We start from the raw sequence: 13,084 nt of genomic DNA on the forward strand, positions 1-13,084 counted from the left end.
TATTGTTAGCATTGTTGAAATTAAAGTCTTTTTTAAGCCATTCTTCAACAGTTATGCTAACTTCATTATTGTTAATAACAGTACCTTTCTGTGAAGCCACAGATATATTCGTTCTGGGTCTAGCCCCAAGATCATGAAAAATGTCTCTTCTTGCTTCCGAACCATTAGTTCCTTCTTCAAAAATTCTGGGCGTTTCCAACGGGTTGAAATCAGTCCTAGCGGTATCGTCAAGGTCGCCGGCTCCAAAACGGTCGCCAATGAGCTCCCTTTTTCTCTTTCCTTTAGGTCTTTCTATTTCTTCCACTCCGTCACTTGCCTCAGTTGCACGCTTCCTTTCGGATGTAAGATTTACGCAAAGGGGCGTAAGTAAGTCTATTAGCTCAGTGAGCTGCCCAATCAATCTCCTGGTCTGCCCAGCTTCTTCCTGGTTGTCAGCACTCATGCTTTCGCGTTCAAAGTGCTGTTAAGGAGCAAGTGCAACGGTCAGCCTCTTCGTCACAAACAAATAAACTCAAAAAAAGTAGGCAATTCTCCAAACCAAAAAGCCAAACAGAAATGCCAAAGGCCACGAACTGAACTCCTTCCAAAACGTTGCAAACCAGTTAGTTCACAGATAACCCAGTTGTTTGATTAATGCTTTTATTCACCACATATAACACATGCGTTTTCGTCCTAACCAAAGGACTTCATCAGACAAACTACATAAATTCCCACCAACTTAAATAGTTTACACAGCTAGTAATTTAATTCAAAAGGATTTTTGCAAGTGACGGAGTGGAAGAAATAGAAAGACCTAAAGGAAAGAGAAAAAGGGAGCTCATTGGCGACCGTTTTGGAGCCGGCGACCTTGACGATACCGCTAGGACTGATTTCAACCCGTTGGAAACGCCCAGAATTTTTGAAGAAGGAACTAATGGTTCGGAAGCAAGAAGAGACATTTTTCATGATCTTGGGGCTAGACCCAGAACGAATATATCTGTGGCTTCACAGAAAGGTACTGTTATTAACAATAATGAAGTTAGCATAACTGTTGAAGAATGGCTTAAAAAAGACTTTAATTTCAACAATGCTAACAATAACAATAAGAAACATGATTATGGCCATGGTGATGGCAGTACGTATTTAGTTAAAATAGACAAACTGTACAATAGTATGATGAAATTTAGGACGTATAGTGTTGTAAATGCCTATTTAAAAGAGTGTCTGAGAAGGGAAATAGTCCCTAAAGGGTTGAGGGTTTATAAATACCCTAACAATGTAACTATTGGCTCACATTTTCACGAAAGTTTACTGAAAGTATTCAATAATTGTGGTCTGGAAATTATGAAAGTAATAATAGAGGAAAACGAAAGTAAGCAACATGAGTTGGGGAAGGAAATTGATGAACTTGACAAGAGTATTAAAGCTGACTTAATTTTTAGTATTAGAGAAGAAAGAGACAAGTACTTTAACATTAGGAAGGACATTGATGTGAAATGTGAGATTATTATACAACGTAAAATAGGGAATTTAAATAGGGACATTAATGAACATGAAAACAATATTAGTTACCCTAAACCTTTAAATCAAGGATACAACTCAAGATTTTTTTAAAAAGAAATGGAATAATAATTATTTTAAAAACAAAGGTTGGTATGTCAATAGGAAGGATGTTGAATGGGAAAATGAACCATACAATCAAGAGTTTCCACCTTTGGAACATGCAGGGCCCAACGAATTTGGGACCCAATTAGGTGGGGAAAATTTTCAAAACCGGGGGGGAGAAGAGGAAGAGGGAGATATTAGTGACTAATACCCTCTTGCCTGACAGCAATATTGTTGCTGATAATTTTAACAACACTACAATATGGGGAGATAACATCAAGCATACCCACAATGATTTTAGTATTTATAATTTTAGTGATATAAATTTAACTATCCCACACTTTTCCCTTTTAAGTAAAGGGTTGAAATACATACCAATGATCAAAGGGGACTACACATGAACTATTTTTGATATTAAGTTGTTTATAAGGAAAATTAATTTAGAAATTTTGGCCTCAAGGGCAGGGTTGGAAAAAGAAAAAGGGAAAGAATTGGCTTTAGTTAGAAAATCCACCTACAACCCCCCTTTATTACCCCAGCTTAAGAATTTTGAAAATGTTTTAGTAGATGGAGTTAGGAAAAAGAGTGATAAGGTCTGGTGTAATCACAATTTAAGTAAGGAAGAAAAAGTTGTGTTAAACGAATTAAGTAGAAACCCAGTTATTAGGGTTATGAAACCGGACAAAGGTGGGGGGGATAGTCATCATGGACAAAATGATGTATGACGGTAAGATGAATACCATCTTGTGGAATGAGAAAATATATACTGCGGCCTCCCTGAATGAGATCAATATTGCTTATAAACAAATAGACAACTCGTTACAGGACCTGCTAGTCGAGGAAGTTGTTGATATCAAAACACTTAAGTATTTGGAAGTGAATAAACCGAGAACAGCTACCATATTCGGGATACCCAAAATTCACAAAAATATGTGTGACCCCCCCCCCTTAGACCCATAGTCTCTGCAGAGGGGTCTAAGACTGTACCCTTAGCCAAATTTGTAGACTACAAAACCAAGCATATATGGGTGAATAACCAGATTATCCTTAAAGATTCCTGGGACTTTTTGAGTAAATTGAAACCTGAGATGTACAAAGAGGATATGCTTTTTGTCACTATTGACATTATTGATTTATTTAGTTGCGTCCCTTATCCAGAAGGGATGGAAATGTTTGAGGAGAGTGTTTTTGAAGACAAAACTCTTAGTCAAACGGACAAAATAGCTAGTGTTGCATTCATGGATTTAGTGTTAAAATACAATTTTGTAATTTTTGAACGAGAATTTTACCAGCAAAAATCAGGGGTTTCTATGGGAGCGGCATGCGCTCCCACTTATGCCAATATTGTATTGTCAAAATGGGAGGAAAATTTTATACTCAGTTCAGATTATAAGAAATATTGGCTAATTTACCACAGGTTTCTGGATGATATTGTGATTTTTTGGGTAGGGGGACACATGAGATTTTTGGAGTTCATGGAATATATTACTGGAACTACAAGTTTTTTAAAATTTACATACTCTATTAGTAGTGAAACACTTAAATACTTAGATGTCGAAGTATATAAAAGGAATGGGAAGTTTGAAACTAAAGTATTTAGAAAGGAAACTTATGTGAATTCCTTTCTACACTACAATAGTGCTCACCCCCTACATAGTAAAAGAAATATTGTTAAAGGGCAATATGTAAGGGGGTCGAGAATGACTAGTTTGGATATGGATTTTGAACAGGAATGTAAAATATTGGAGAAAATGAATGTTTTTAGAGCGTGGATACCCTGAAAATTTTGTGTGTAATATTAGGGAAGAAGTTGAAAGAGGCAGGAAGGACAGATTTAAACCCATTTTAGGTAGCGGTATTTCTGTTGAGAGCACAAATTCCAACCCTGGGGTGAATAGAAACAATAACAAGCATGAAACATATGCAAGAAGTTTAGTGGTGGAATATAATGCTTCCAATCAAAGCATGAAAGAATTTTTGAGTATTGAATGGAATAAATGTTCTATTTTGACTGATATAGATGAAGTCACAAATATGCAACCAAAAATAGTGTATAAAAATTCTCAAAATTTAAAGAATATATTGGAAAGGAAAGTAAGTATTAAACAACAGGGTGACAGGAACAAAGTGGGAACATATAAGTGTGGTAGGTGTCAGCAGTGTCCATATATTATTAATAAAGGGGAAGTTTACATTGAGAGTAGAAAAAGATGGTTAAATAGTTATGATTACTATAATTGTGAAAGTAAATGGGTGATATATCTTGTCTTATGTCAGAAATGTCAATCTTTCTATGTGAGGAAGACTGAGAGACATTTGAAAAGAAGGATATATGAACACACATATGATATTTCAAAAGGGAAATACACAAACACACTTTTTAAACATTCCATTAATTGTACTGAATTTAAATATGTATTTTTTGTGTTAGATCAAATTAAACCTGACATAAGAGCTGGCCTGTGGGAAGAAATTTTAGAAAGTAAAGAACTTTGGTGGCAGGTCAACCTCGATGCAAGTACAAAACCTGGAATGAATGAGTTTATAACCATCTCCCCACTTCTTAAATTAAGAGCTAACAACATTTAATCAAATTCAATGTAATTTTAATAAATGGACACCAGAGGGGGTAAATACATACACAAAATAGATAGAGAAGAAAGACACTTGATAAATGAATATGTGAATATACTTGTCCTATTGCTTCTTAGAATATAACATGATTTTTTAAACATTTATTTTAACATGAAGTTTTAAACAACTATTTATTTATATATTTATTTATATATTGAATATTTAAATAGTTAGTAGAAGACTTGACAATCGTAAATAGGGTAACATTTAATCAAAGCACAAGGCACTTTTAAAAAGGAAGGCATTAATATGCATGGATTGTGTAACGTGATTTGTCTGTTTGAATTTTAAAACAAGGATTTTATTGGATTTTGAATTAAATTACTAGCTGTGTAAACTATTTAAGTTGGTGGGAATTTATGTAGTTTGTCTGATGAAGTCCTTTGGTTAGGACGAAAACGCATGTGTTATATGTGGTGAATAAAAGCGTTAATCAAACAACTGGGTTATCTGTGAACTAACTGGTTTGCAACATTTTGGAAGGAGTTCAGTTCGTTGCCTTTGGCATTTCTGTTTGGCTTCTTAGTGAAAGAATGCAAGATGTAAGTAAAATGTCCTGTGCAGACCACCTCAAGGCCCTATTCCTGTATTCTGTCTCCTACAGACTGTTGAGAGGAGATCCATGCCTGGCATACAAGGCATTGTCAGATCCCACTTTGACAGACCTCCTGCATATCTACAAAACAAACAGCACCAGAATTACCCATTCTAAAGACTTAAACCTTGCCTGTGATATAAATAGGATCTGCTGGAGAGACAGATATGTATCCCAGAGATTGCCCATAGTCTGGAACAGGCCCCCCCATCCATGTGAAGCAGGGTTCCTCCCAAACTCAATTCAAGTGTAACTTAGACAATTGGATGGGGAACAGGAAATTCATCCCTGGTTTGGCACCTATGTCTCTAAAGGACACAGTCAGCCTGTAAATGATTCATCTCCCATGCCCCTGCTTGTAAATGTTTCACCTTCCAAGCCCCTGCTTGCACTTACAAGGGGTACCAGAACTTATCTGAGATTTGGGAGGCATGTCTAAGCTTAAAAAGGCCCTCACAGTTGTTAGCCTAGTAAACACCTATGAACCTATGCAATTATACAAACCTATCTCTCCAGTATGTTATATTTAGTTTCCAAAAGAGACTGAGATCCCTTGAGCAGGTGTTTATGGCACCACTGGACTTGTGAATGTACAATAGGTCTGTCAAATTTGGATCTGTTTAAGTTGTATACACAAGGCAGATGTCACCTCTCAGTAGCTTATATGATACTGATAAGAGGGATAAGACTTTGAGATGGTCTGCATAGTTTTTACAATTCAGGCCGTTGTTTTTTTTTAGTGAGAAGGCATTGCAGTTATTTTTGGTCAGCCACAAACCCTTAACATTAGGTCTGACCTCCGATAAGGAAATTCCAAAAATGGGTGGCCCATGGTCTGAACCCTGTGTTACTCTGTGTTAGTCTTCTTGTGACAGGTATTTTGAAGGAGGTATAGTCATACACCCTAACTTCCTGGGTTTTGTTTGTGAGCCAGTTTGCTGTCCAACATGTTACGTAGGGATTGATATTTAGCTGGGAGAGATTATCTAAGATAACTGAGCATAGTAGGGTGTCAAATGCCTTTGCAAGGTTTAGATATAAGATGTACACTCCTTTGTTCATCCATTGCTTTAGTATTTTTTTAAATAAGTTGAAGAGTATGCCAGAATTGCCTTTAATTTAGCCAAACTGGGTTGAGTCAAGAGTCTGTAGGTTGCCCGTATCCATAGATATTAATTACATAATGATCCCTCCATACCCTTACAGATGGGAGTGATCAGGCTTATGGGTCTATAATTACCTGGGCCTGTTGAAACCTTACTTTTGTGGAAGGGAATGACTGTTGCTGTCCTGCATTCATCAGTCATGAATCTTGTTTTGAGGCTGATATTGAATAGCTTCTATAGGGGAGCAGACAAGCCATGTTCCACACTGACAAGCAGATAGCTTGGTATGTTGTCTGTCTCTATAAACATAGATAGTGCTTTGAGAATTTGTGTTTGTATGGGTAAGTTACTTGAGAATATTGGAGGGGAGAAGGTGTTAGTTTTTTTTTCTAATTTTTTGGTCCTCAAGGACTACATTGATACCAACCTGGACTCCAGTGCTCCACATCCATGCTGGGTATACCAGAATTTTGCTCTTCCCCTCCCCCAAGACTTGCTCTGGTGTTGCTGGGTCAGATGTTGATTTTGAGGGTGTCCTGGAAGTTCAGCCATCTGTATTTCCATTGAGTGGGATTTTTTTTATTTATATATCATACGATTTTGGTCTTGATTAGAACTTTCAGTAAACAATCTCTATAGGCTATAAAGAATTTTTAGCGATAATTGGAGGATCATAAGATCATAGGTGGCTACTAGGCTAATGGCTCCAGGGCCCTTACAAGGCAAGGCAAGTTCAACCTGTGTTCCCAAGGGTGTCTGGTTCAAGCAGAGACTAAAATCAGCACCTATTTCCACCCTCCAAGAAGGACACAATGAAACCCCCATGGTGAATTTCTGGTTACCCATCCAATCGTCCAAACTACGCTTAAATAGGACCAATGAGGGGCTTTCTTTAACATGAACAGGAAGCTTTTTCCAAAAATGAGGCAACCTCTGTGAGACAAACCTTTCTCTCCAGTAAGTTCTGTGTATGTCACATACCAGGTTAAGGTCCTTTGAGCAAGTGACCTGTGTGCCATTTGACTTGTGAATGTGCAGCATTTCCATCAAAGCTGGGTCAGAGATTGCTCTATATGCAAGGCACAGGTTGCCTCTGAGAAGTCTGTATGATACAGATTAAAGTGGCAATAACTTCAGTCTGTCTGCATAAGACAGATCTTGAAGACCCTGAATTTTCTTCATAAGAAACCTTTGTGGTCTCTCCAGTTGCTGCAGATCTTTTGAAAGGAACATACCAAAGGGAGTGTTGTACTTTATTATTGGCCTGATGAGGGAAGAGTACAGGAGGGTTATAACCTCTTTTTCTCTGGAGGCAATGCCCTTACTTATGAGATAAGCAATATAAAATGCCCTTCTTTTCATACCACTGTGGAGACATGTTGATCAAAGTTAAGATTGCTGTCATCCTGTGTACCCAGATCTCTAACCACTAACTCTGTGCTTAGAGTATTGCTATTGATGTGCTAGTTTGCAGGAACATCACCCTTGCTGAAGGGGATGATAATGCATTTTTTTGCATTAAGTTTAAGACCATGACTTTGAAACCAGTCATTAGTCTGTGTAACACCTTCTTGCAGGATGTTGATATTGATAGGGGTTTCTGTGATTGCTCTCAGTTTAAAATCATCAGCAAACTTTGTCAGCCACAGTCCTTTAGTTTTAGCTTGCACTTTGAGGAAGTAGACTCCAAACAGTACGGGCCCCAGAATTAATCCCTGTGGAACACCACTGGTTACAAGTCTGCTGGAGGAGGTAGAGTCCCCTATTTTGACTGTATGAGTTCTATCAGTGAGCCAGTTTGCAACCCACCTGACAATATATGGATTGATACCCACTGGGTGAGTTTATTAATGATGCCTGAGTGGGGGATTGCGTCAAAGGCCTTGGCAAAATCTAAGTAGGCCATATGCACAGATTTGCTCTTGCCTAGGGTTTGGTGACTGTTTTGAAAAAGTCCACCAAGTTTAGTAGGCATGATCTCCCCTTGACAAAACCAAACTGGGTGGGGTTGAGCATTTGGAGATTTCCTATATCTTTGTTAATAAGGTCCATGATGATTTGTTCCATGGCTTTGCAGATAAGGCTGGTGAGGCTAATGGGTCTATAGTTCCCGGGGTCTCCATTCCAATGGGATGATGCCAGTGCTTAGGCTGTGATTGAAAACCATGTTCAGTGGTGATGCTAATTCCTGTTTTAAATAACGTAGAACACAGCCAGGGATGTTGTCTGGTCTCATAGAGGCTGTGCTTTTGGCCTTGAAGAGGTCATTTAAGACCTGCTCTTCAGAGATACTAGGCAGGGGACAGGTATTTGGGATGCTTTGGGGTATATGTGGTGAGGGCAGGGGAGTGAAGTTTTCACGAAACCTGTCAGCCAGCAGGTTTGCTATATCCACAGGTTCTATATATATAGTACCATTTGCTACGAGTTCAGCACAAATCTGGGCCTTACTTTTGAGTAACTAAAGAATGCCTTGTGGTTATCCTTAGTTAAGGAAGCTAATTTGGATTCAGTCATCTTTGGAGGACTTCAATAGGAGTCTTATTTGCTTGTTTACGTTAAGGATGGAGTGTTTCCAGTTCTGAGACTGTTCCCTCCTGCTCTTAGATAGCAATTTCTTTCTCCTATTGTATAACCAATTAATGATAGTTATCCACCAGGCAGGTTTGTTTTTCCTTGATCTTGCTTTGGTTCTATCAGGTATGGCAGAGTCAATACAACTGATTCAAGTATTTTAGGGCTTTACATAGAAGTCTCTGGGGTGATGTTGGCACTAAACTTTTTTTTGCAAGAGGCAAAATCTATTGGGTTGGAATAGAAGGCATTATTATGAATAAGTTCAGAGCAATGTAAGGTATTGTTAATTAGTTTTCTAACATAGCTAAAGGAAAATGTATTATTATCTTCAAACATCAGCCTAAGTCTGTGGGTTGCTTTAGTGGATATGATAGCATTTGTCAGTTTTTTTGTTGTAATACTGTTGATATTTTAATTGAGGTGAGTGCTTTTGACTCTGTTATCTAATTTAAGGAGTTTCCATCTTCTGTTATAGATTTTATTTATGTTAGTGGACTATAGGGGTGACTTATTTTTGGATTTCTCATGATACTTGGTTTTGTTAGGGTCTACTAGCTCTATGCATTTGTTTACATGTGTATAGACTTCCTTAGTGAAGCCTCTGGCTGTATCAAGTTTAGGAGCAATGCAGTCATAGGTGAATTTGATGTGTCATCATAAACTAGGTTGATATTAATATGCTTGTAGTCCTTAAATTTCATGGAGTTTTCTGCAGCAGCTTTTGGGAGTTTAAAGGAGAAGGTCCCAAGACTGTGGTTAGACTTCACTGTGAAAGGATATGCCAGAGGAGAAGTACAAGAGAAGGTCATATTTGTAAGAATCAGGTCAAGAATGCTGTGTCAGCTAGTAGTTTACTTTTTACTGTCTGCTCAAGGGACATTTTTGTTCAAGTCTAGGAGTTTATGGGCATATCCTACATTGGAGGTATAGGTGTCCCAGTTTATTGAGGGGTACGGTAACTCATCCAAACTAATGGAGTTCTTGCTAATACGGAGATCATTTGGAACACTGAGGAATTGTATGTGGTCATCAGGTGACAAGGTGTTGTGTAACAAGCTATTAGTGAATAATTAATGCTATCTAGAGTAATCTGTAATTCAGTGAGTCCAGTGTGCAAGTCCCTAGTGGTCTGCCTAGAGTTATTATGTTCCAAAACAAATATGGAGACTGCACCACAATTGCCATTGTGTCTGAAAACACGAAAAACACAAAACCAAGGTACAGAGGGAGTGCTTTCTTTGCATTTAAACCAAGTCATAGTAACTATACAGATATGGATTTTTTTCCAAATGCTTGAGTACTCAAGATTGGTTAATTTATTCTTTAGACCTCTGGCACTGAGGAGAACCATTGATAGAATGTCCATCAACTGGACTCTGCCTAAAAGAGGCATTGGAATGGCAGCAAAGGCTTTAGTCAGTATGCAGAAGCCTTGGAAAAGAGGTGTAGACCATCCTTAGCAAAATAAGCTGAACTATAAAGTGGTAAAAGTGCATGTATATAAAATGTATATAAAAACTTTGTATAACTATGTATTTCATTTATTGATACTGTACTTAGTACTGTTTTTAGCCTTTTGGGTCAAGTCCAAAATGGACTTGCTTAATAAATTAATAAATAACTATTAAATTCAAGGCATGCCTTTTGTATTGTTGTGTTTTTGTCATGTGCTGTTGGGGAAGTATTATGATAGCAGCCATAATAAATATGCCATTGTAGTTCATAATCTGCTGGACAGATGGCAGGTACTTCCTGGTGCAAAGAAATATTATGAATTATTATTTTCAGGAGTCCTTCCCAAGGTAGAACTCCTAGGGTTTGGACTAATAATGAAATAGCACCTTAGAGCTAAAATGCTCCTGAATACTTAAAACAATCAGTCAAAACAAAATTAGAAAGGAAGTTTATAGAGTTGATGAGATGTTTTGAAGGCAATGCATGACTTCCATTTAAGATAAGTACTCCTTAAAAACACTTCCCTAGAGATTCATGAATGGGCCTATTGAGAGATGTATGGCATGCAATAAAAAGTCCCTGCTCCTACGACATGGTATTTTGTGATTCCACACACACAAGTACACATTCAAACACAAGCACACTTCCAGAAACACAAACACAAACAACACAGTCCCAATGCCTGTCCCTGAGTTGTCTGCTCTTTCCCCCAGTACCTGTTCTAGTTTAAGTACCATTAAGGGACAGTAGTTTAGAGTAGTACCCGGTGTCTAGTGCTTTACCCACCCCTGACTCCTGTACTGCTGTATGTGATGTTAAGGCACAAGGGGGGAGTAATCCTATTGGTTAGTGGTTTCCCCCACCCCTGATTTCTGAACTGCTGTATGTGACTTTAAGGCACATATGTAGTAATCCTGGTGGCTAGTGGTTCCCCCACTCCCCCTGCTAACCTTACTACTGTAAATGTCGATAGTGACATGGTGGGGAAGAGCACACTGATCTACATGTCTAAGAGAGTCAGTGAGTAATATCTACTTGGAGATGGTTCCAGAAGAGACAGCACATGACTAATCAGCATATTCCTCTCCCCCAGACTGCCCCATTAACATACAGCATGACCACAAATCTACCCCTTCATGGTTCTGCATGCCTTTGTGCTAGAAGACCATGTGCCTATAAATTAGGACTCTCTCTGAATTTAGAAAGGTTACTGTGACAACTACATGGGGTGTACACGTCGTGGGAACCTTTATGAATTCCTGCCTCTGTATTATCACCTTATTGATATTGTATAGCCTATAAGTACCTCATTAACTCATTACTTAACACCGTTTACTATCTGCTAAACAGGCATTTTTTATGGTATCGTACTAATCATTTATACTTCATTGTATTGTAATACTTCATACTTCTTTCCAGCTTTCACAGGTAGTGACCACTTTTTTCTAATAGCTCTATCTTCTTGACTGTATTTGTTGTTGCCCTGTGGTCTGGGTCATGAATGAAAAGGGTATTTTGACCAGCTCACCCATTTACATAAATAAACTATAATTTCTGTAAAATTGAAAATGAGACAATCATTTATCTGTATAAAATATATAATTTGATTGTCAGGCTTACAATTAACTGGCCTTAAAGAAAGTTTATTACCCTAACCCCATGAGGATATTTTCTACATACACATGTATATTAGGATTATTTCTGAAGGAGATTAAGGACTGACTTAGTCTCTTTGTAAGATGATACTTACACTGTAATCTTGGAAGGAATTTTATAATAAACATATCACTTTTTTTCTATTAATGATGTTTATTTTTATTACTAGATGGTGTTTGCTGCCCCAGTGGTAAATTTCAGATGTATGCTTTCAATCGGAACCAGCTCTTTGTCTGTAGTCCAGGCAGTGGTCACTGCTAAGTAACATATAATAAAAGAAATATAATGGGAATTCCTGTAGTCTTTCTGAACAGTTCAAGTTTTCTAACCTTATGATTTATCATGTAAGACTTTCTTGCAATTGTTCAGCTTACTCAGGTGTCTTGCAATACTGTATTCAATAATGCGTTACATCAATGAGATATAAAGCTGAATGGTGAATTCTCTGGCGTGACTAGGCATTCGTTCATTATCTACTTGCTTGCTTAATGTAATGCAAGGCCACAAGTGAGATGGAGCCTCCCCATGCATCACTCTGATGATGCCATATTGATGGTAAAAGCGCTCAGTCTTGAATAAATTGTTTTTTAGACCAGACATTCGTTGCATTGGTGACTTGAGGTGCAGTGGTTGGAATACTCTGTTTGTTATCTCTTCGACCCTGTGTTGGGTTGTATTTCTGGTTTGTGGACTTTGCAAGGCATAGATGTTTGTTTTTAGCAGTGCAACAACCCAACCTATCACAAGATGTAAATACACATGTACATGGACACACACACACACACACTCCTATTGGCAATTACAATTTCAAGAAATGTCAGTTTACCTTTTGCAGATCTTAGAACATGGAAGAAATCTGGAGTAATTTGTGAAAAAAAACACACAGACAGAGGGAGGATATCCAGACTGTACATATAAGGTACTCCAACTGAAAACTAAACTGCAGAGCCAAGCACTGTGAGGCAACAGCATTGGAGCTTTTCTCCCCAGGCCTCTGCTGAAAATGGGCTTCAACCCAGTTAGACTTTCCCGGTAATCAAATGTTAATAAATAAATAAATAAATAAATAAAATGAACACTGCCCATGCCATTTAGAAACAGATGGGCTACAGATGTCCCTTTCTGACTTTTGCTGATGCACACTGGTCAGTGCTGAAATTATCTTCCACTGTGTCTAGATCTTTAATGATCGTGTCATTTTTAAAATTAGCCTTTTATTTTGTAGTCATAACCGATATCCTTTTTGTAAAATTCCATGTTGCTACATTTCCTGACATTGAAGGCAAGATCAATATTACTGTATCAAGTGTGGAGTTTTTGTAGATCAGGTTAACATCTTTTGCTGAAGTAATTTTGTCCTTTAGGTGAGCTGAGATCCCAGCTTAGGGTAGTGGTGCCATCTCAGGTGGATATAAATGAATCCATGACACTTACTAAAAAGTATTAGGGCAATATTATTAATGTCCTAGCCGCATGT

The 13,084-nt window shown here is 37.9% G+C and overlaps 1 protein-coding gene across 1 annotated transcript in view; it reads left to right on the top strand.

Annotated features, from left to right (window-relative positions):
• The first annotated feature begins 913 nt into the window (after positions 1 to 913).
• LOC122793465 (cytochrome P450 2C15-like) overlaps positions 914 to 13,084 on the top strand; it is a 792,888-nt gene continuing 780,717 nt past the window's right edge. Inside the window, exon 1 of the mRNA XM_044061543.1 lies at positions 914 to 994. Coding sequence (XP_043917478.1) covers positions 914 to 994 — 81 coding nt within the window. The remainder of the gene's footprint in view (positions 995 to 13,084) is intronic.

This window comes from Protopterus annectens, chromosome 1.part0 (assembly GCF_019279795.1).
Source record: "Protopterus annectens isolate FY-2018-M chromosome 1.part0, PAN1.0, whole genome shotgun sequence".
NCBI classification, from domain to species: domain Eukaryota; kingdom Metazoa; phylum Chordata; order Ceratodontiformes; family Protopteridae; genus Protopterus; species Protopterus annectens.